The sequence below is a fragment of the Hippocampus guttulatus genome, chromosome 14 (genome assembly GCF_054856545.1).
Source record: "Hippocampus guttulatus isolate MCC_2025c chromosome 14, RoL_Hgut_1.0, whole genome shotgun sequence".
In the NCBI taxonomy this organism is placed as follows: Eukaryota; Metazoa; Chordata; class Actinopteri; order Syngnathiformes; family Syngnathidae; genus Hippocampus; species Hippocampus guttulatus.
The window spans coordinates 15,613,135-15,637,864 of record NC_141274.1 but is presented as its reverse complement, the minus strand read 5'-3'; the positions used below and the strand labels follow the sequence as shown (position 1 = coordinate 15,637,864).

The window sequence follows — 24,730 nt, the reverse complement described above, 5'->3', positions numbered from 1 at the left end:
GAGTTCATGTTCTTTCTCAGAAGTCGTTTTTGCCTGGCGTTTTGTCAAGAACTGATCCAAGGATGTTTGCTTTTGTCAGCTTTTAACAATCCTTTGAAAATGCCCAAGGCAAACATTAGCATAGTGAGCAATCGCCTGACTGGTGAACACTTTTTCTGGGTGATTCACATTGATGTAAAACTATCGGAACACCTCATGGCCCACGGGGCGAATGACGAGGATGCTTCAAAGACACATATCTATCTATTTATGTATCTACACTCATAGACACATTCGGTAGAGGTCCCTCTTTTTGTATTGGACTTCCCAAAAAAAAACAAAAAACAATAGCTGCTCCCATCCATCCATCCATGCATCCATCCATCCATTTTCTACCGCTTATCCAGGGTTAGGGGGTCAGCAGCTTGAGCAGGGAAAGCCAGATTTCCCTCTCCCCAGCCACTTCTTCCAGCTCTTCCCGGGGGATCCTGAGCCATTCCCAGTCCAGCTGGCTGACATAGTCTCTCCAGTGTGCCCTGGGTCATCCCGGGGAGGCGTTCAGGGGGCATCTGATGCCAGAGCCAAGTCATCTGGCTCCTCTTGACGTGGAGGAGAAGCGGCTCGACTCTGAGCCCCTCCCGGATGACTGAGCTTCTCACCTTATCTCTAAGGGAGAGCCCGACAACCTGCGGAGAAAACTCATTTCGGCAGCTTGTATCTGGGATCTCGTTCTTTCGATCACGACCCATAGCTCGTGACCATAGATGAGGGTTGGAACGTAGATCGACTGGTAAATTGAGAGCTTCACCTTTTGGCTCAACTCCTTTTTCACCACGACAGACCAATACAAAGTCCGCATCACAGCAGACGCTGCACCAATCCGCCTGTCGATCTCTCGCTCCCTGCTGCCCTCACAAGAACAAGACCCCAAGATACTTAAACTCCTCCACTTGGGGCAAGATCTCCTCCCCGAGGAGAGGGCACTCCACCCTTTTCCGACTGAGGACCATTGTTTCAGATTTGGTGGTGCTGATTTTCATCCCAACCGCTTCACACTCGGCTGCGAAACGCTCCAGTTAGAGTTGGAGAGCCCTGCTTGAAGGAGCCAACAGTACCACATCATCTGCAAAAAGTAGAGATGCAATACTGAGGCCACCAAACCGGAACCCTTCAATGCCTCAACGAAATTCTGTCCATAAAGGTTATGAACAGAATCTGTGACAAAGGGCAGCCTTACCACCGAGGATCTTTTTAACCACATCGGTGACTTCAACCCCAGAGATAGGAGAGCTCACCTCAGAGTCCTCAGACTCGGCTTCTTCCAAGGAAGGCGTGTTGGTGGAATTGAGGAGGTCTTCGAAGTACTTTGCCCACCGACGCACAACGACCCGAGTCGAGGTCAGCAGCACCCCATCCCCACTGTACAAAGTGTTAATGGTGCACTGCTTCCCCCAACTGAGACATCAGATGGTGGACCAGAATTTCCTCGAAGTAGTCCGGAAATCGGCTTCCATGACCTCACCAAACTCTTCCCACGCCCGAGTTTTTGCCTCGGTCACTGCTGAATTTGCGCTCCACTTAGCTGGTCGATACCCATCAGCTGACTCTGGGGTCCCACAGGCCATCAAGGCCCGATAGGACTCCTCCTTCAGCTTGACGGCATCCCTTACTGCCATGTCCACAAGCGAGTATGGTGGTTGCCGCCACAACAGGCACCAACCACCTTACGGCCACAACATGGTCCACTCGGACTCAATGTCCCCCGCCTCTCCCGGGACGTGGGAAAAGCTCTGCTGGAGGTGGGAGTTGAAACTCCTTCTGACAGGGGATTCCGCCAGACGCTCCCAACAAACCCTCACAATACGTTTGGGTCTGCCAGGTCGGACCGGCATCTTCCCTCACCATCGGAGCCAAGTCACCACCAGGTGGTGATCAGTTGACGGCTCCGCCCCTCTGTTCACCCAAGTGTCCAAAACATGCGACAGCAAATCTGATGATACAACCACAAAGTCAATCATCGAACTGCGGCCAAGGGTGTCCTGGTGCCAAATGCACATATGGACACCCTTATGTTTGAATAAGGTGTTCGTTATGGATAATCCGTGACGAGCACAGAAGTCCAAGAACAAAACACCACTCGAGTTCTGATCGGGGTCTCACTCCAAGGACTCCAAAAAGGATGGGTATGCTGAGCTGCTTTTGGGTGCATACGCACAAACAACAGTCAGGACCTGTCCCCCCACCCGAAGGCGGAGGGAGGCAACTCTCTCGTCTACTGGTGTGAACCCCAATATACAGTCACTGAGCCGGGGGGCAATGAGTATGCCCACACCTGCTCTATGCCTTTCACCATGGGCAACTACAGAGTGGAAGAGAGTCCAACCCCTCTCCAGAGAACTGGTACTAGAGCCCAGGCTGTGTGTGGTGGCAAGTCCGACGAAAACCAGTCAGAACCTCTCTACCTCGCACACCAGCTCCTTCCCTGCAAGAGAGGTGACATTCCACGTCTCTAGAGCTAGCTTCTGTAGCCGAGGATCCCCGCCTTTGGCTACTGCCCAGCTCACATTGCACCCGACCCCTTTGCCCCCCCTCGGTGGTGAGCCCATGAGACGGGGGACCCACGTTGCCTCTTGGGGCTGAGCCCGGCCGGGCGCCATGTGTGTAGGCCTGGCCACCAGGCGCTCGCCAACGAGCTCCACCTCCAGGCCTGGCTCCAGAGGGGGGCCCCGGTGACCCGCGTCAAGGGAAACTGAGGTCCATATTTCTCATTCATCATCAGGGGTTTTTTGAGCTGTGTTTTGTCTGGTCCCTCACCTGGGACCTGTTTGTCATGGGTGACCATGCCAGGGGCATAAAGCCCCAGACAACTTAGCTCCTAGGATCATTGGGACACACAAACCCCTCCACTACGGTAAGGTGACGGATCATGGAGGGGTAGGAGCAAAAAATAAATAAAAAAATTAAAAAACGACAAAAGCAGCATCTGAAGGGTACCAAGGAATATGTACATGTATCTGAACCCTATTGCGTCAACAGCAATATCACAAAAACTTAACTTGCGAATTAATGGAATTCCTTCTTTCTCCATTCTTTCTTAGAGACAATCAGTGTGGATCAGGCTGTGGCACAAGCCTTCAGACTGCGTGCATACCAAGATGTCGTTGTTAATATTGTTGACCCAAAGGTTTGATCACTTTTCTTTGTCTACAATGGCTTTATCAGGCATTACACTGTATTCTATCACGGGTTACTGGTTCACAGTCCCTTTTTGCCGTGGTGGGCTGGAAGTTAACACCTGCAATGGATTTCATTTATTCTCCTTGAACTTCTCTACGTTGTCACTTCACAACCATTGACATAAATGTATTAAGTCGAGCTGCAGGTGTGACCCACTTTTGACAAGTTTGGGCATTCTCCATGGGAAGCAATGGATTAGGTCCAAGTGGACCACATACTTCAGAAACATTTTGACAAATGAAAACAGCTTCGATAGACAGTTTAGAGGCAGTCCTGTTCCATCGCGGTGTACAGTTGGAAAGTGATGTGGCTATGTTAGCTTCATCAATCTGTGATCTTAAACTCTCTTTGAAGTGGTTCACAGTCAAGTGTAAAGCAGTTGGGATATGAATTAGCAACTCCAAGTTGGAGGAAAAGGTCTTTACCCAAAAAAGAGAAGGGTGCCCTTTTTAAGTTGAAGGTAATCTCCTACCCCAAAAGTAGGAGTTCCGTTTGGGGTCTTGTCCACATGTGAGAGAATGACACACAGGGCTGTCAGGTCGATTGGTGCAGCCTCTGCGGGGATACAGCCTTTTACTTGTTGATCTGTGTTCCTACTTTCACCGGTGTTCACTAATTGTGAGTCATGACCAAAAGATTACATATACAAGCATCTTAAATGAGTTACCACTTCAGTTTCCTCCATTCTCTCTTAAAAACAGAGTGAGAAGCTCAGCCTTCTGTTCGGGGCTCAGTGAAGAGCCGCTGCCCTTCTGTATCAAAGGCCATGCACGCAGACACACAATTATTTATTTATTTTTAATTTCCCACTCTATAGCCTTCACGGTCGACGTGGGACCAGTCCACGGACTGCCAGTCGACCGCGTTGGACTGGTTGGGCGCTGCGATATTAATACTTCATCCCATCGGGTGAAGATTATCGTCCAGTCTCTTGGCTGGCCTTGGAATGCCTTCAGCTCTCCAGATGAGATTTATAAAGTGGTTGGGGAGAGGGAAGTTGGGCTTTCCTGCTTAAACGGCTGCCCCCACAACCAAATATGGAAGAAAATTGATGATGGATACTAATTCTTCTTCCGCTCGGGTCAAAGTGGCCACAGTTTAATAGGGAAGCCCAGACTCCCCTCGCCTATGCAACTTGGTCCCAGCTCTTCCAGGTGTGTCCCGAGGCATTGCCACAGCCAACCACGAGACAGTTTCTCCAACATGTCCTGGTTCGTATCAGGCCTCCTCCCGGTGGAACGTCCTGGGGACAGCCCAGGCATACCCTGGAGGAAATTCATTTTGACCAATTATATCCGGTTTATAGTTCTTTCAATCATGATTTACAGCTTGTGACCATGGGTGAGGGTAGGAACGTACTGTAGATTGACTGGTAAATTGAGAGCAGCGATTTTTTTGGTGAGCCACCGGCTCTGACCACCTCATGGCCACACCTCCGGTTGGTTGCCTAAACAATGGAGCTGTGGAGCATGGTCCACCTGAATGTCCCCCCCATCCCCCTGGGATCTGGGCGAAGATTCTGCTGGAGATATGAGTTGAAACTCCTGACAGGCGGACTCTGACAGGGGTTCCTAGCAGACTCAACTCAACTGTATTTATAGAGAACTTTAAAACACCCACCACTGTATACAAGGCTGCTGTACATGGAGCAAAAAACAATTCATTCAACAACAAACAATAGTTTGGGTCTAGTTTAAGACCCAATTTCGAGTCTGTTGGCTTAAGATAAGAAGCCAAGTGGCCCATGTCCGCAGGATGGGATGTACATGGGCAACTGGGCCCAAACACCATCACTTCGATCTTCTTTTAATTGAAATTCAAGAAATTTAGTGAAATCCAGGTCTTGATTTGCTCTAAACAGGATTAAAGTGGCCTCAACGAGAAAGTGTCTTTTACTCTCAGCGGGATATACAGTAGATCGCACCATAGTGAAAGGAATCACCATATTTCCTTAAGATGGAACCCAAAGTGAGCAGATACAATGAGAACAACAGAGACAGAATTTAGCCCTGTGCAACACCACATGACAGTGGGGCAGTTCATTATTCAGACCAACCAAGGCTAACACAAAAGGTTCTGTCAGCTAAATAGGACCTTAACCACTCAAGGGCGTGACCGCCAATGCCCACCGGGTGCTGCAAACAAGCCAACAGAATACTATGATCCAGTATATATCAAAAACTGCACTGAAATCAAATAAAACCAGACACACATTGTCTCCAGTGTAATTGGCCAGGAGGATGTCATTAAAAACTCGTAAACTGGCTGAGTCTGTGCTATATGTATCATCTTGAAACCTGACTGGAAGACCTCCAAGATATTATGTTCATCCAAGATATTATTTTAAATGCATGTGTACCGTTTTTTCAAGACTTTTTGAAATGGAAGGCAGCTTGGAAATTGGAAGTTGACAGTACAGCTTGATCAAGGCCAGGGTTCTTGAGCAAGGGTTGCACGACAGCATGTTTAAACTGTTCGGGAACTATAACAGAAGACAGACTGTTGTTGATAATGGACAAGACCAATTTACCAATACTCGGGAGAACCTCCTTAAAACCTCATTAAGACCTCCTTAAAGAAATGCAGAGGACGAGAGTCACAAGGGGAGCCAGATGGCATAGTCTGGCAAACCACATCCTCTAAAAACGTCAAGGACACATCTTCAAAAGAAGGCACGCAAAGCTTATTAAAGGCAAGTTGGACAAACATATTCCCTAAGCATCCGAGCCAACACACCACCAGTTGGTGATTGGTTAGCAGCTCTGCCATATTCGTCATCCAAGTGACCAAGTTGTGCAATGAAACACTTTGTCCCCCCCTCACCCCACCCAATTTTGCTGCTGTAGACTGCAAATTTCCCCAGTGTGGGACAAATAAAGGTTATCCTATCTTATCTTAAATCATGCAGTCACAAGTACGAAGAAACGACCACAAAGTCGATCGTCGAACTGTGGCCTACCCTGGTGTCAAGGGCACGGTTATTTTCCAGAGCCACTGGGAACCACAACAAAGGGATGAAAGAGCCACTTGGGGCTCCGTAGACTTGGGTTGCTGACCCCTGAGTTCTGAACCATTCCATTTCACAATTTTTTTTTCTTTCACGGGCTGAATAATGTATCTGTCTGTATGTTTGTATGTCCGCTTGTCTGTCCATCTGTCTGTCCTTCATCTAGCTACAGCATCTACGGATGAATACGTTTGCACGGCTATTTTTCAGATTGGTAAAGAAAAATAGGAAACAATATTTTTCCATTTCACATAAAGAAGCCACTTTGTATCACCCTATCACGTTAAAAGCCAATAAATAGTTTCACGTGAAAAAATGAAAAACTTCATGAGAGATGAGTACTTTGGAAACCTGATTGTCATATTTTTCTCCTTCAAAGGACATCACTCTGGACCTGATGGAAGTGACATTTAAAGACCAATACATCGGGAGGGGTGACATGTGGAGACTAAAAAAGAATTTGGTTGGTTTTTCAAAAATATACATCTGAATTTAACATGTTTTTGTTCATTGGTTCATTTTGTTTTGTATATTGTAGGTAATGACTTGTGCCTATGTGTCACAAAAAGTGGAATATGCTGGAATCAGGTATGTGAATACTATATTTCATTCGTTGCTTTAAAATCCGTTAACCTCTATTTGTAGACGAGTCAGTGTTTTTCCTGGCTCAAATTGAGGCAGAGGTGGTACCATCCTAACCATGCGTCCTGACGTGCATGTATTCTGTAAATTCAACGGACTTTCTTTTACAGGAAACATAGTAGTGTATGTGTACGTTTTTGCTCAATGTATGTAGCAGCACAGAGGGCCCGTCCTCCGAGACAAGTTTCTCCTACGGGAGACCAAATAAAAGTCAAATTCAAAATTTAAGTTCCAGTAAGAATATGACTATTATCATGTTACAGCATTCGTTTATTAAAACTTGCATAGCAGAATGATGGACTCATAGCTTGTGTGCTGGGGTCACATTTGTTTGAGAGAGACACTAATTATTTTGAAGCAGCCTCAAGCTCTCTGTGGTCCATGTCCACTTGCGCTGCAATAGCATGCTGCAGTGTCCTCCGTATGTAAATATAAATAAATAAATAGAAAATCTATCTAAAAAACTATCTATCTAAACTATTTTATTTTAGTTTTGTAACTTTATTGGTTAGCTGTTCTTAGGTACTACCATCTTCAATGTACCGTATTTTCACGACTATAAGGCGCCATTAAAAGTCTAAAATTTTCTCCAAAATGGACAGGACGCCTTATGAGGCGGAGCGTCTTGTCTATGCGCTGAGTTCCAAAACCTGACTGAAAGCCGACACGCTGTTTATATAGAGAAAAGGCGGAAGTGACTGTGGACAGGCATGCGGCAAAGAAGTCGGCCAATCAGTGAAGGGTGGGCGTGTATATATACATATATGGAGAGAAAGAGAGAGAAAAGGCAGACGTGAGTGACAGGCATGCGGGGAAGCAGGCCGCCAATGAGTGAAGGGTGGGCGTGTAAGTGGACGCTAAAGCGACGCTACAAGCAGGTACCAACACCTGTATAGAGTGTGGCTATGTGCATTGTTGCAAAACAACTTCGGTTTTGGTTTCTAAGAACCCCCGAAAATAAATTCTACAAAGAGACACGCCTACGAAGCTCAGTTCAAACTTCAAGCCATCGGTTATGCTTTTGGCATGCGTGCCCATCTCACAGCAGCGGTGAAAAACCAAGTCAAGCAAATGAACTCTGAGCTTGCCGTTATTACCGGAGGCTTGACTAAAGAACTCCAACCGCTGGACATCGGCATCAACCGGGCGTTCAAAGTAAAGTTGCGAGCGGCATGGGAACAATGAATGATCGATGGCAAACACAACTTTACAAAGAGTGAGAGGCAGCGCCCTGCGAGTTACGCCACAATTTGCGAATGGATTGTGGCTGCTTGGACGAACGTGTCTGCTTGCACTGTTGTTCGAGTTTTTGGCAAAGCCGGCATCATTTCTGTGGAGCCACATGGCAATGAGAGTGACTGACAACGAAAGGGAACACGGCGTTTTTGATGGATTACCGGTACTTGCACAATTGTTCAATTCTGATGCAGAGGATGAGGACTTTGATGGATTTCTGGGTGATGATTGATCGAAAAACGTGAGTACATTGTACGATGGCTAAATAAAATACAACGGAACTCCGTTTTGCTTCGTTGCCTTTTTAAAAACGTGTTTTTAGCTTGTATCTGTATGTCTTGGCATGCTACCGTATGCTACAAGCTAACGTGTTTTTAGCGTGCGCGCATGCATGCCGTATGTTTAAGCTGGCGTATGTTTTACCACTTTAAAATCGCGCCCAATAATACAGTGCGTTTTGTCTATGTGTAAAATACAGAAATAGCACCCATTAATGAGACTGCGCCCAACCATACGGTGCGTCGAATGGTCGTGAAAATACGGTACTTCTCCTTTTCTTCGGCTGCTTTGTGAATAGCCGTCACCTCGTGTCTTTTTAATGTGTCCAGCCTGTAGTTGGTTGGTGGCTGTGTCACAAGGGAAACAGCGATTGCCTGCTGTGTTTGGGCGCAGTGCTATTGGCATAAATAACTGAATGGCTTCCTCAGTTTGCCTGATTGTAGGCAATTTAATTTAGCACCGCTGTCAAAGCCATTGGCTCGTGTGTTTTTAAGACGAAACGGAAAAGGAATAAAAAAACAATGTTTCAATCACGTTTACGTTGACTTTGTGTTCTTATGCTCCTATGTGGAAACGTTTTTATGTAGCCTCGCCTCAGCGACTCATCCTGTCCTGCATTCAGACCCTCGCTATCACCAGTATTTCAGAACAAATTTCCACGTTGTCACCACTATAAGTTATTACATTTTAACTGTTTATTGTGTTAGTATCTCTACTCTGTTTCACCTAGACTCAGCCTTCCTCTTTGCGAGGTCGCTTTTAAAATAAATGTCTCATCTTCCTTGCCATATCCGGAATGCTTAAAAAAATCATAAATGTTATTTTGACATGAAAGAAACTTTTATGCTTGGATGCAAAAAAAACAAACCGGCAATACATACTGTACCAGTTTGCACTATCTGCCAGGGAGAATCAGGATGCCGATAGCACCGACTAGCGGGAGAAGAATGCATTTCTGCTGCGGTAGTTGCATCAGGTCTTTCCAGTGCTTTCTTAAAGGTTTCTTGGGGGCACCAGTGAATAAGTTTTTTTCCCACAATATATAAAAAAATATATATCTTGGTTATTTTTTTTTAGGCCGGATGTGTGTGCAGTTTCATGAGGTTTCGTCCATTTTTTAGACCCTCAAAGTCAGTGTTGTTTTATTGGCGAACTGCACGTTGACGCGCCCACAGTTTTGTGAAATCTGACTATTTTCGTGTTTTAACATTATGAGGGCTTAAACAAACTCTGAGCAAAAACGAGGTAAAGGTTGGGAGGGGTGGGAAAACTTTTTGGCTCGGGGGCCACATTGATTTCTAAATTTGACAGGTGGGCCGGGTCAGCACAAGATACAGTACATATAAAAAAACTGTATATGTTGACGGTGCACATCAACAGAACAAAAACATGAAGTATTGCCATACTTTTTTTAAAATGAGAACAGTGAAACAACTATGGTACATGTCCTGTATGTTAACATGTGTGACAACACAAGCAACAAAGTGCAACAATATATTACCCAAAAACTGCAGCATACAGTACAGGTATATGACAAAATATAACAAGGTTAGGACTATTTGCTACAAAATGACATGAGTAAAAGACCTGGTGGCTTTCTTTCTCAAACCTCCCCTTGATCACCACACAAGACAGCGTTGCTCAGCTGATGTCGTGCAATGAACTTTTGAAGCCAGCCACGGGACGCTTCAAAGCCCATAGCGCTATGGAACTCGCTTCCTCTCTTATTAGCGGTCCAGTTTGCATAAAGTTTTTAGCACGATAACAGTCAAACCATTCCAGGAAACATTCATTTACTCGACTGTCTGTTGAGCCGCAAGCAATTCACTCTGAGCATGGAAATAGCCGGAATCGGACTGAGCAAGAATCGCTTCCTCGTTTTTCAAAGTCTTGTAGATTTGAGTCTTTCAGACTCCAAGCGTCTCCTGAATGTTTCATACTTTGTAGTCCGCTTCGTTTCATCAGATAAACTTCACTTTCTCTTCCGTGGCCATTACTGTTCCTCTTCGTTTGGATGCCATGATCTACAGGACATAAACATTTTCGCAATTCCAATGACACTCACTGCAATAAAGAGTCACTTGCATGTCGCCGTTTTGGATCCAATGATAGAAAATAGTGGCGCGGACACACTTATTCCGATTGTATTGTGTTGTATTGTCGTATCGAGTGGGAGTTCCTTGAGTTGGCGCTACTTCGGGCTTCCGTATCGTCTCCCCTTCCCTCCCTGTGCTCTGCAACGTCAAGTAACTGCGCCATCTGGCGTTGAAATGCCTGTCATTACAAGTCCAAATGAAATGACTTTACATCGAACCGTAATTGTGTACCAACCTTCGGCTTATGTCATCTTTTACTGTCACAGTGAATCATCAGACTTTGCAGCACCATTATTCCGACACCTTTTGCCAAAAGGTCACAGTATTCAGTTTCAGGCATGATCAATGTGTTGAGGATTTTCTTGGATTCGTTGAACAACTAAGCCGAAAAAACTACACAGATTTTGAGGCTCTAAACATGCACGAAAACTAACCAAACTCCGCACATCCATCAGGCTTGGCAAGTTTTCATTTATTATTATTATCATTCAAAGTTTGTTCCGTGTATAATTCACTGAGGGCACTGGCAAAGAATGGCAATCTGGAACGGTACACATGATACGTTAATATGCTGCAAAAGTACGTCCCATGCATCCGACGAAGGTAGGCAGTGATTCCCTTTTCACAAACCCACAAACTCTTGTATCTACTTTATTTTTCAGTTTTGTTCATCTTAGGGATGATTGTTGCTCATCATGGCATGCGTGTGTTCGTGCGTGTATTTGCATGCGTGTGCGGTAACGGGTCGATCGCGGGAAGTTGGTTGATTGCAAAATCTTCGGTCTAAGGTTGGGCACCACTGGTCTACAATATATTTTCCATTGGTTTGTGTCTGTTACCAACCAAAACAGAACAGTTGTTTTAAAACCTGCATATTTGCACTGAGGATTGAGAGAAAGAAATTTCATCTATGCTGCATGTCATATGTGTTGTGCATATTTGACAATAAAGATGACCTTGACCTTGACATTGACCTTGAGAATGCAAGAGTAAAGTTTAGTCAAGTTATTTTAATTTCATAGCCCTAACTCAAAAATGAGTTTCAAAGGGCTTCACGGGCCCGCAATTGATGATGATTGACTACATCCCATAAATCAAACTCTCGACTGGGCACGGAAAAACTCAAAATCCCATTTGGGTGAAAAAGAAAACCTTGAGATGAGAAGAGACCACGGATGAGGGTCTCAACATGTAATAACTCATTGAATTTGCATGCACATCAGGTCTGGCAAAAAAAACCCAAAAAAACAAAAACAAACAAAAAAAACACGTCAGAGATTTATTTTCCATATGACTATTACTATTTCCTATTTTTCAGGGAAGTATTAACATTTTGTTTTGGGTGTATTAGATCCCAGGCAAGTGAACTGTGGGTGAAGGGAGAGAAAGTGACTTGTGGATACATCAGTGAAGACACCAGGGTAAGACAGAGGCTCTAGTTAGATCTGAACAGTGTGGAAACTGAGTAAAAGGTCAGATCGCCATTCCTCTGTAATTTCTAAAGATCCGCCGATTAACTCTTTCAATGCCAGCCGTTTTCAAAAAAGCTACTTGTGTGTGCAATTGCCCGCTGCTGTCACCCTCTGAGCGCATTTTCTTGTCTTTTTTTTCATGGGTGCCCCTGGTTATTGCAGCAAGATGATGCCAAATCACATTCTGCACTTGCTACAACAGTGTGGCACAAAGAGTGCGGGTACTAGACTGGCCTTCCTGTAGTCCTGTCTCCTATTGACAATGTGTAAATGCATTTGCACATTTTCAATGTGATAGAATAAAAGGACTGATCAGATATTTGAAGCGTCAAAACATATTACGGATAGAAGTCATTGTTTTGCATAAAATAAATCTTTTTCCCAAAAGCTTGTTTATCTGCCAATTTGAAAATAGGTAATTTGGGTGAAACCAACCCCTGTTGTACTGCTGATTACAAAATCAAAATTAGGTAGAATCAGACTTTTTGTGTGATGAAAGAAGAGAGTCTTATCTTGCATGAGATAGTTTCAGTGTTTACATGAAACACGATATTCTGTGAGCTATGTCAGATCAGTCAGAATACTCTAAATTGTCTGGCTCTAAATTGACTGGCACTCCATAGGTTCTTTTTTTTTTGTTAGTTTTTTTTAGATGGCTGGCATTGAAAGACGTTGATATTGTTTTTGTAGAAATTATTCTTGTTATTATATTTCATATTGTTATGATGGCCTGAGCAGCGACCACTGTTCCTTTTGTTTTTGTAAAAAAAATCTATATAATAATAATAATTAGAGCTGTCAGTTTAGCGCGTAATTATCGGCATTAATTTAAATGAATTTGAACGGGATTCAAATTTTTCTCGCGAGATTAACGCGGCACACGTCACAGTGGATGTTACATTGCTCGATAAATAAACCAGAAACAAAACAACAAGCGCGCTGCACAGGTCCACGCACGTTTGTTTTGCCAGCCACGGCAGCGCGAGACACCGAAAACGGATACTTAAAGAGTTTATGAATGGAAAGTTTACTTTTAAAAAGTTGCCAGATAGTTCCACTGACAAGACCAAAGTTACCTGTATGTTTTGCAGTAGTAAACTGAGCTATCATCATAGCACGTCGAGTCTAAAATCCCACTTAATGGCCAAGCACACAACTGATGTGAGTGCTCCGCCCCCTCGTCTAAGACAAACAGCTATGGATCATTTCAAAGCGAAGAAAATGGATAACACGACGAAGAACAAATTTGCTGAAGCCAGAGCTAAATGGATGGCTACTGCATGCAAGCCTGTCAACATTGTCCACAGCCAGACTCAAGCTGAAATCATTCGCATAGCATCGAACAACTCCACTACGGATTGCCAGCGAGAGCCTCCATTACAAGCTGTGTACAGAGATTGTACGTAGCGGAGAAGGCTAAGGTACACCAAGCGGGAGAAGACACTCTTTCGGGAGAGAAATAAGAGACTAGGTTGATGAGCCTCTGGTGAATAAAGAGCAGGCATTACGTTGATTTCGATGTATGCCACTGACGCGATTGTTACTTGTTTGGAAGTATTTTGTGTGGAAGGTTACAGTGTTTTGTGTCCATATAAATAAAGCGGGTGGAGCTTCTCTGTGTTCATCTGACAGCGACGGTGCGCTGAGGCACGTCGAGAGTTCAGCGGTGCAGTGGTAGCGACCTAGCGACCACACCGAAAATAAAATGTCTCCAGTGTTGTCATCGAACCAAGTGTAGTCATCCGAAATGATGTCCACACAAAACCAGAGAGAGACTTCCGTGCAAGAAGGACCAACAGAATCAACAGCCTGACTGCTGTGTTCAAAGCAAACATGAGAAAAACGAAGTATGCAACCATGGCTTAAATCCACTATCGGCTGAGTACTAGTTTACCATAGATGTGCACTTTATAATGTTATATTGCTCTGTTTTGATTCCATAAAAATCGCTGTTAAAGGAAGCTCTTGTGTGACAAAATATTTTTTTTAACTGTTGTTGATGGACAGTAATATTGTGTGAGAGGTTAAGTGTGAATAACTGCTCCAGGTGAAAAATGTTAATGGAAAATATTTACTGAAATTGTTATTTCAGTAAATATTTGCATTTTGCACATTGAAAACTGATTCATGATTCCATGTTGATGAGAGCATTTAAATGGGGAAAACTAGGACAAAAAAACATAAAAGGAAATTCAGAAACGATAAAAAATGCGCGAGTAATCACGATTAATTTGAGTTAATTATGACAGTTGCGTTTTTAATTAGATTAAATATTTTAATCGTTTGACAGCTCTAATAATAATGATAGTAATAAAATTCATCATTATTATTAGGCCCAAGGAGTTATTGCTGTGAGTTCCCTATGATTTTGTATAAGTTATTATTACTATGACCTGATGACGGACTGCTGCGAGGTCCCAATCGTTTCTGAGGATAAGTAGTTCAGAAGATGAATGAATGACTGAATAATTCAACAAAGTGAATCTTTGCCATTGTGAATTTGTGACACAGGTTGTGTTCAGATCCACATCTGCGATGGTTTACATATTCATCCAAATGAGCTGCGAGATGTGGGACTTCGACATTTACGGTTTGTTGGTTGGCTTTGTTTTCGCCACGCACTTAACATGTTTTTCGTTTTAGTTTTTTTGTCTCATCCCAACATTTCATTGATAGGTGATTTATACTTTGAAAAGGCTGTGAATGGTTTTCTTTCTGACCTTTTTGGCAAGTGGAAGGTTTGTGAGTTTTCTTTTGGTTTTGCCATTTTTCATGCTCGATATAACATTATTGAAAGTAATTTGTAATTTATTGCTGTTTTTAAATAGGATAAAAACTGCACTCATGAAGTGACAGTTGTGCTCTTTTCACGTACATTCTACAGTGCCAAATCAAAAGGTGAGCCACTCAGCATCTCAATGTTTGCTCATCAATACTCCAGCAATGCAACATGAGTGATGATGTTTTACAGATGAATTTCCTGAGCATCTGAGAGCATCAATCCAACAAGATCATGAAGGTCATTTTTATGAGGACTTCTATAGGTATTTATTTTATGTAATTCAATTAAATGAGGTGGCAGATAAATTGGAATGAAGAGTCTATTTTGGTTTGTGATTAGAGTTGTGGCTCAGAATGAGAGGCGTGATGAGTGGACATCATTGTTAGTTACTGTCAAGAATCTCTTTATTCAGTATCCTGTTCTGGTGCGACTGAAAGAAGCAGGTACAACTTTTGGATTACTTTGGCCGGAACTTTGTTTTCAATATTTTGCTGGTACCTAACTCCTTTTTTTTTCTCTTGGTAAGATGGCTTTCCCCCTGGATATAATTCAACCTCTGCTCAGGGAAACTACTTGGAAGCCCTCAACCTTTCTTTTAATGGTTGGTACCCTAATTAATGAGTCCAAAAAAACACTTGTCAAATTGTAAACATGAGACAACTTAATTTTCCCTCAGTTTATAGAGTGGGGATATGTTCCAGACCCATCTGCATCATTTAAAATGTGCTTTGTAGAGACAGTATGAGGAAAAACAGCAACAACCTTTCATACTCTACAAAGACAAGATAGTTAATATTCTAACTGATAAACGTTTTTAGGAAATGATCATTAACTTGTTTAAATACATGTTTAAATAAGTGAGAAGGGAGGGAAATCTGGTCATACCTGCTGAAGCTGCTTGCTCTGCGACCCGACCCCGGATAAGCGGTAGAAAACGGATGGATATTTGAATAAAAGTTATTTATTGATCCTTTTTAGTTCCCCTGTTACTATTGCTGCTGCATTAGCAGACAAGAGCCAAGTAGTTAACAATTTCTTTCTCAGACTCAAAGTATCTTCAGCATCTTGCTGCACATATTGAATGAGTTGAGCCTCCTCATGAAGATCTCATCTTTTATCCATGTTTTATTCCATTACAGTCTGTTGTTCACGTGTATGTCCAAATAATACTGCTGCACCGTATGAATAGCAACCCCCATGGTAGTAATTTTCTATTTTCCATCTTTAATACACCCCACCACCGCAGAGTCATCAGAAAAGGTGGAATAAACCAGAGTTTTATAACAAGTCGGAAGTGTACTGTATGAGGTAAACACAAAGGCAGATGGCAGTCCTTGTTGTGTTCCATAATCACTGATTACAATGTTTGACAGGGTGCTCCCAAAGCGTACACCATGGGTACACCAGACTACTAAGAAGTAGTCTGTCATCTGTGAGGCGCTGGATGATGAGACACCTATCAGAAGGAGTCTCTCACTCAGCAGATAAGGTGGATAGTATTGAAGACACCTGAGACGTCAAGAACATGATTCTCACAGTTCCTTCGCTACCATCCAGATGTGTGTCAGAACGATGCATCAGACAGATTATACAATCATTCACATTAACATTATAGCACACCGTAGAGAGTCCAGAGCAGGTTTCACCCGAGGTGTAGGTGGGCCAGAACCAGTTTATCCACAACCTTCCAGCAAAGTAGGTCTTACATTGTCGAAATTAGTACAGTAATCCTTCATTTATTGCGGGGGTTACGTTCCAAAAAGAACCCGTGATAAATGAAATCCGTGAAGTAGGATTTATGAAAAAAAAAGCAAAAAAAATGTGAGAGGGAAGAAATTTCAAATGTTGAAACATCCGCAAATGTACAATGCAGAGGCGATTGCTCTAAGACTGCAAGGGAAGCTCAGCTTCCCCTAAAATGTCAAAGAGTACGTGATCAAATTATATGTGTGTATGTACAATTGTGTGGACATGTCATTGACTATATACGCGCTACAACGCGCTCAACTTTTGTTCGGAATCAGCTTCTTATTACTGGTTACGACGCGACTCTCTTCTCATTCATTCCCGCAGCTTCATTGTGCTTTAAACTGTGTGGACGCTGAGCGTCGACCGCGCGGACGCTGGGCGTCGAGAGAGTTCAGTGTAGGTTGTCCCAATGCGTTGAAACGAGACGAGTCATTGGATAAATGCTGGTTTTGTCCCGCCCATTGGACGCTCAGTGTCTCTGGGAGACTATGGATAGTGGGTGTTTATAGGCTGGCCCGGAAACTCGGCTTTCTGCATGATGATTGGATGATCTGTCTGAATCTCTTTTTGATTGACAGCGAAATGAGCCAATCACCGATCTTATGGTGAAGGCAATATTCTCATTTTTTTGAAAAGGAACGGAGATTAGAATTCATGTGAAAATAAACGGACACATTTTATGATGTAGGCCGAAATTGAGCTTCCCCTCCTTGACAGACCAGCATTCGCCACTGATACAATGAAAACCAAAGACCAAAAAAAGGTAATTTTGGCAAGTTGTACAGAGACAAGGTGTGGAGACTGTTCACGTTGGTCAGTCCCTTAGCCAATCAGGATGCAGAACACAGTTCACTGTTTTAAAAAAAGCATTAAAAAACTGCACTAAAAAAATCCGTGAAACAGCGAATCCGCAGAAGGTGAGGGATTACTGTACTGTACTTTAGGAAAGGGTTAAATAATTCCAAATGCTACACACATCTTTCTCATGCTCATTTCATTATAGCTGACAATAAAACCAGGATACAGTGGTCTGTGGCACTTATGGCTAGCATGTTTGACGTATGTGAGCCAAGATGTTTAAATACATTTTCAATGTCTTAACATGTGTGATGTGACAATTAAGATAATATGGGTTCGTGGTTGTTTGATTCTTGAAGGGATTTTTTAAAATATATTTGCTAACTAAAAATTCTTTTGACTTTGGAAGAAGTTGGAAGTATCGGACTGGCTTGTTTGATTTGGCAGTTCAATTGGAAGTATCTTTTTGGCAGGTTTTGGCATCGACCAAAGATGATACTCTCCCATTTTCTCTTAGTGTTTGACAAGCATTATATCAATCGAAACTTTGACCGGACTGGCCAGATGTCAGTGGTCATCACGCCAGGTGTGGGGGTGTTTGAAGTTGACCGTCTGCTCATGATTCTGACCAAGCAACGAATGATTGACAATGGTAAGTGCAAATGTCCAAACAAACACAATGCTACACACAAACAACGATTCTGCCACTTTTTCAGCTATGATGCCAGGTGCCGAAACAAATTACAATGTCTACATTTAGCTAATAACAAATGAAATCAAAATACTTTGCTGATTTCAGGGACATCCATCCATCCATTCATTTTCCAATGCGCTTATCCTCACAAGGGTTGCGGGGGGTGCTGGAGCTTATCCCAGCCGTCTTCGGGCAGTAGGCGGGGGACACCCTAAACCGGTTGCCAGCCAATCGCAGGGCACACAGAGATGAACAACCATCCGCGCTCACACTCACACCCAGGGACAATTTAGAGCGTCCAATCAGCCTGACATGCATCTTTTCTTGAACGTGGGAGTAAACCGGAGTACCCGGAGAAAACCCACACAGGCCCGGGAGAACATGCAAACTCCACACAGGGAGGCCGGAGCTGGAATTTAACCCAGTATTTATGCACTGCGAGGTCGATGCGCTAACCACTGGACCACTGGGCCCTGATTGCAGGGATATGATGGAAAATTGTACAACTACTCCATTTCCTTAATTGTAATATTCTTCACTGTGACTGCGCTTTTGTTTATAATTCAAATACAGTCAAACCTCAGTTTTTGAACGTCTCTGTTCTCGACCAAATCGGTTTTCGACCAAAAATTTTGAGTTTTTATGCCTCGGATTACGACCAAAAATCGGTTCTCGACCAAATTAAGCAAGCCTGAATACGTCACTCGACTCCCCTCGGCTTCCGGTTCTCGACCAAACTGAGGCTACTTCAATGCGCCCCTCGACTCCTCGATAGAGATAGAGTAGTTTCTGGTAGAGGTGGGTGTATGTGGGAAATGGGGGTGTCCTTTTCAAATCGGCAGAAAAACATGTTTAGTTCATCAGCAAGACCCTGATTGTTCACTGTTTTGCATTCTATAGTTTGTGATTGCTTTCAGGCCATTCCACACAGATGCAGAGTCGTTAGCAAAGAACTGGTTTTCAGCCTCTCTGCATAGCTTATCTTACCGATGTTAATTTCCTTTGTCAATTGGTTTCGCGCGTGTTTGTACAGTGCCCGATCTCCACTTCTAAATGCGGCCTCTTTCTCTTTCCTGAGTTTGGGAGTGAACCATGGCTTGTTATTGTTGAAAGAGCGGAAGGACTTCTTTGGTACACACATATCCTCACAGAAACTGATGTATGATGTTACAGTGTCTGTGTATTCATCCAGTGTGCCCGTTGAAGTTTCAAAGACGCCCCAATCAGTGCAGTCTTAGCATTCTTGTAGAGCTAGTTTTGCTTCATCTGTCCATTTTTTCACAGTCTTAACAACCGGTTTAACACATTTGAGTTTCTGTCTGTATGTAGGTATTAAGTGTATTAAATTGTGGTCAGAAAGACCCAATGCTGCACGGGCGATCGATCGGTGTGAATTTTTGATTGTTGTATCGCAGTGGTCTAGAATGTTGCCTTCTCTGGTGAAACAGTCGATGTGCTGCTTATATCTGGGAAGTTCACGGTTGAGATGTGCTCTATTAAAATCACCCAAAATGATCAGGGGTGACTCCGGGTATTTTAGTTTGAGTTTATTTACTTGTTCAGCTCGCGTTTGTATCGCTGTGTTAGCGTTAGCTTGTGGCGCAATGTAAACACTGACTAGTAAAAAGGAGGTGAACTCACGTGGCGAGTAGAATGGCTTGCAGTTTAAAGACAGCGACTCTAGCAGCAAGAATGTGGGTAGAAAGAAGAAAGAAGAAAAAACAAACAAACACCGTTCAATTAAGTGCAATATAAATACAAAATGGATAAATCGCAGTGCTATTTACAATTGTTTTTCACATCATTTAATTATTATTATTATTATTGTTATTATTTTTATTCAGCAGCCTGACAGCAGTTGGTAGGAACGAGCGTCGGTATCTCTCCTTCTTGCAGTGCGGGTGAAACAGTCTCTGGCTGAAGGAGCTACCTAGTGCTGTCAGGGCGGGCTGGAGGGGGTGGGAGGGACTGTCCATCATAGCTTTTAGCTTAGTTAGCATCCTTCTGTTGCCCACCTCCTCCAGAGTGTCAAGGGAGCAGCACAGGACAGAACTGGCCTTCCTGACCAGTCGCTCCAGTCTCTTTCTGTCCCGGGCCGAGATGCTGCCTGACCAGCAGACAATGCAATAATGGATGGCCGAGGCCACCACCGAGTTATAGAAAGTCTTAAGGAGCGACCCCTGAACCCCAAAAGACCTAAATTTCCTGAGTAGGAAGTCGACTCTGTCCTTTCCTAATCAGGGTGTCCGTGTTTGTAGACCAGTCCAGTTTGTTGTTCAGAAGACCACCTAGGTACTTGTAGGAGGTCACCCTCTCTATGTCCATACCCTGGATGTTCATCGGTGCTGGTGAGGACTGTTTCCTGCAGAAATCCACAACCAACTCCTTAGTTTTCCTAGGGTTGATCTGGAGGAGATTCTGCTGGCACCAGTCCACAAAGTCCTTCGTCAGTCCCTTGTACTCCCGATCGTCCCCCTCTGTAATGAGGCCAACAATCGCAGAGTCATCGGAGAACTTCTGAAGGTGGCAGTTTGGATTGGCGTGTCTGAAGTCCGAGGTGTAGAGGATGAACAGGAATGGAGCCAGAACAGTCCCCTGCGGCGCTCCAGTGCTGCAGAGAAGCCTGTCCGACTCACTGCTCTGCAACCTCACATACTGCGGCCGATTTGTGAGGTAGTCTATGATCCATGCTGTGAGATGGTGGTCCACTCCGGCGTTCTGCAGTTTGCCTCCCAGTAAGTTGGGCTGGATGGTGTTGAAGGCACTGGAGAAATCAAAGAACATGATTCTCACGGTGCTCCCAGCCTTCTCCAAGTGTGACAGCACTGAGTGGAGGAGGTAGATAATGGCGTCTTCCACGCCGATGCCAGGCTGATAGGCAAACTGCAGCGGGTCCAGTGCCGGGCTCACCAGCGGTCGAAGGTGGGCGAGGACGAGTCTCTCCAGCGTCTTCATCAGGTGAGACGTCAGCGCCACCGGTCTGTAGCTGTTCAGCTCCTTAGGGCGGGGGGTCTTGGGCACTGGGACCAGGCACGAAGTTTTCCACAGCTGTGGAGCTCTGCCTAGCTTCAGGCTCAGGTTGAACATGTGCTGAACAATGTCACACAGCTGGTCAGAGCAGGTCCTGAGGAGCCGGGAACTGATCTTGTCTGGACCTGCTGCCTTCCTCACATTCATCTTCCTCAGTTGGTTCCTCACCTGCTCTGTTGTGACGGACAGGCAGGAACCAGGTGACAGACTGGGTTGTTGAGAGCTGGTTGAAAGAGGAGGGGGAGGACAAGAAGTCCTCAGTGAGAGTGGTTGCAGTTGGTGGTTGGGGGAAGGGACAGACGACTGGTCGAAACGGTTGAAAAAACGGTTCAGTCCATCTGCCCAGTCCTTGTCCTTCTCAGTCAATGTCTTTGGGCTGTCGTGGCCTGAGATGGTTTTCAGGCCCCTCCAGACACCAGTGACATTGCTGGCCTGTAACTGGTCCTCCAATTTCATCCTGTATGTCTTCTTCCCCTCTCTGATCTTTCTTCTCAGCCGAATCTGCACGGCCTTCAGCTCCTCTCTGTTTCTCGACATAAAAGCTCTCTTCTTCTCCTTCAGGAGGGCCTTTATGTCGGGATTAATCCATGGTTTGTTGTTGGAAAAACACCGCACAGTTCTGGTGGGTACGGTGTTCTCCTCATAGAAGTTTATGTAGTCCATGATGGTGTCAGTGAGTGCATCAATGTCCTCCCCATGAACCTCGCTGAAGAGTTCCCACCTGGTTGTGTCGAAGCAGTCCCGCAGAGCATCTTCAGCTTCCGTGGACCATTTCCTGACCATTCTGGTTACAGTTGGTTGCCTGTGCACCAGGGGTTTGTACACAGGCTCGAAAAATACCAAGTTGTGGTCTGCTCTTCCAAGAGGGGTAGGGGGAGGGGTTTATATGCCTCCTTGGTATTGGCATAAAACAAGTCCAAAATTTTATTGTCTCTAGTGGCACAGGTTACATATTGTGTGAAGGTTGAAAGGGAGGAGGACAGAGAGACATGGTTGAAGTCCCCAGAGATGATCAGCAGGGCATTAGGGGACTGTGTTTGCAGCCTGCTCACGACAGTCATCAGGGCATCACACGCTGCATCACCATTAGCCGACGGGGGGACGTACACTGTCACAGCTATGACGTGTGAGAATTCCCTCGGGAGATAATGGGGCCTGAGGCTAATGGCTAGCAGCTCAATGTCCCGGCTGCAGAGTCTTTGATCGTGATATGCCCCAGATTGCACCATTTGTCGTTCACAAAAACAGCCAGTCCCCCACCATTTCTCTTTCCACTCCCTTCATTCCTGTCCGCATGTATGAGTTGGAAGCCTTCCAACTCGGCATGTGTGTCCGGAGTGATCGCTGTTAGCCATGACTCCGTGAGTAGCATTAGGCTAGCCTTGCGGTACTCCCTTTGATGTTGCGTTAGCGCCGCCAGCTCATCCATCTTGTTAGGGAGCGATCTTACATTCCCCATGATGACGGACGGGAGGACATGTCTGTACCTTCTCCTCCTTGTGCGGCGGTCCTTCCCGGCTCGACACCCTCGTCTCCTCCTCTTCAACTCACGTGGGATATCCGGTTTGTCACCGGCCAGTAGCCCGCTGTTAGCCCGCCATGCTAACAGCTGGTCCTTACTGTAAACAATGGAGTTGCGTGTGCTATTGGGATCTCCGTTCACAGGATACGTAAAAAGATTAAAACAAATAAAGGAGATGAGCAGAAATGGCGCTGCCCCCCCCCCCCCCCCCGTAGGTTTGGGGTACAAAACCACGCAAAACAAAATGGGAAGAAGAAATAAATAAATTAAAAGGACGAAAAGAAACTCAAACAGGGATATGCGCTGCTGCAGAGGCAGCCACTCGGGGCGCCATCATAAAAAAAAAAAAAAACCTTCAACAGCCCTCTGGCTTTGTGCACAGGCATTTGGGGGTGCTGGATACGCACCCAAACGTTTAGATGTGCCCAGATTAAATGAAACTTTAAACATGATACAATTTTGCTCATAGATTCCTCGAAAACCCAGCAAACTTATAATATGGACTAGACTGGACTTGTGTGGATAAAGCGGTTCAGAAAATGGATGGAGGGATGTTACTTTGTACCGTAGCGTAGGGTTGCAGAGAGAGCGTCCATAGTTACAGCCATTACTTTGGGGTTTATAAATTCAAGGTGTAAAAGAATGCAATCTAGAATTTTCACAATGAGAGAGAGAGAGGTGTTACTTCAGTTTTTATGTTACAATGTCAATGTTTTTGTTAAAATTGGTAAAAGTAAAACAAAAAATGTTTGTAGTTTGTTTGTACAGTATTTTACATATTACCTGCTCTCTGATTACATGTGTGTACAGTTTATGGTGTAAAATAGTTTAACAATGCTTTAAAAAAAAGTTGTTTTCTAGACTTGGAATGGATTAAAAAATTTTACATTGATTATGATGGGAAACATGGTTTCGGTTTTCGAACAAATTGGTTTTCGAATAGCCTTCTGGAATGGATTATGGTCGAAAACAGGTTTGACTGTATCTTTGAATGAAAAACTCCAATCCAGTAGTACAGGAAAATGAATCTGAATAGGATTGTGATCCCAATTTTGACCTGTCACGATCATAAGAAAGTTTCGAAAGGGGTGGTGTTTATTTTCAAGTCCCCACTTTGTGAAAGCACTGTGTTGCTTATGCAGCAAGCGTCTGACACGTATGTTATTCTCCCCTCCCTTTTTAATGTCACCTCAGTTGGAGTTTACAGTGAAGCTGAACACACGACAAAAAGAATTACGCATATTGTATATTTGAATACTCAACATACTTTATGAAACATCACCAGTGCTAATTGACATGCTAATGGCAATTAGCATTGACTTTCGTGTGTAATATACATTTCAAATAATGAGTATGGTATGCACCGCTGCACCACACTGTCCCTAACAGGCCAATGCACGCACAGCAAGAACAGCAGGTTTTTTTTTTTTAGTATCCCTTTAATTGAGTTGAGTGTCGAGAACAGGTAATTAAGTGAAACCACTTCTCCCAGAATTGTTCGTTTTTTAATGTCGTTGCTGAAATTCAGTTGTCTGATTTGCATGCGGGAGAAGCACGAACAAAGAAGGACCCATTCGAAATGTGTGCCCTCCTAGACACCAAAGTTACAGCGCAATTGCATGGCAGCTCGGCCAGGGCCCATCCCCGCTGGCGGCTTTTCCCAGTTGGCTCCACTGTCCGCTTCCCACTGGGTACGCGCGGGTCGCATTGTTTTATATAAGTTGATAACCAATTAGGGTAGATGAACTACAATCTCTTGAAATAACATTTAACGTCAATAATATTGGAATTGGGTTTATACATACATACTCACATTTATGTATATCATATATCATCAGACTGTGTGCAAACCGAAAGGAAGGAGGCCGGGGACGAGTGAGTGTGAGAGCCACTGTCCAGGATGAAACATCCAAGCTCCATGAATACATCAAGGAGAAGGCTCCAACGGATGACGTACTCAGAGAATGTCTCAGACAATGGGGAACGGAGGATGAGGCGCTGGAAGAGGGACCATCATGGGAGGACAAGCCCCTCCACGGGATGTACCACCGGACCATAACTGAAGTGGCTGATCTCAAGAAGTCCTATCAGTGGCTAGAGAGGGCTGGCCTGAAGGACAGCACAGAGGCACTCATCCTGGCTGCTCAGGAGCAGGCCCTGAGCACCAGAGCCATTGAGGCCCAGATATACCACACCAGACAAGACCC

At 44.4% G+C, this 24,730-nt stretch overlaps 1 protein-coding gene across 6 annotated transcripts in view; it reads left to right on the top strand.

Annotated features, from left to right (window-relative positions):
• depdc5 (DEP domain containing 5, GATOR1 subcomplex subunit) overlaps window positions 1-24,730 on the top strand; it is a 99,222-nt gene that overhangs the window by 5,859 nt on the left and 68,633 nt on the right. For 2 of the 6 annotated variants that reach the window (XM_086129477.1, XM_086129476.1), the window contains exons 5-15: window positions 3,078-3,163; window positions 6,603-6,686; window positions 6,762-6,811; window positions 11,828-11,897; window positions 14,460-14,538; window positions 14,625-14,686; window positions 14,777-14,846; window positions 14,920-14,992; window positions 15,070-15,173; window positions 15,257-15,331; window positions 17,795-17,929. In XM_086129477.1, coding sequence (XP_085985603.1) covers window positions 3,078-3,163; window positions 6,603-6,686; window positions 6,762-6,811; window positions 11,828-11,897; window positions 14,460-14,538; window positions 14,625-14,686; window positions 14,777-14,846; window positions 14,920-14,992; window positions 15,070-15,173; window positions 15,257-15,331; window positions 17,795-17,929 — 888 coding nt within the window. Of the gene's footprint in view, window positions 1-3,077; window positions 3,164-6,602; window positions 6,687-6,761; window positions 11,898-14,459; window positions 14,539-14,624; window positions 14,687-14,776; window positions 14,847-14,919; window positions 14,993-15,069; window positions 15,174-15,256; window positions 15,332-17,794; window positions 17,930-24,730 lie in introns of those variants that run through there. The other 4 variants (XM_086129479.1, XM_086129478.1, XM_086129480.1 and 1 more) reach the window with 4 other exon arrangements.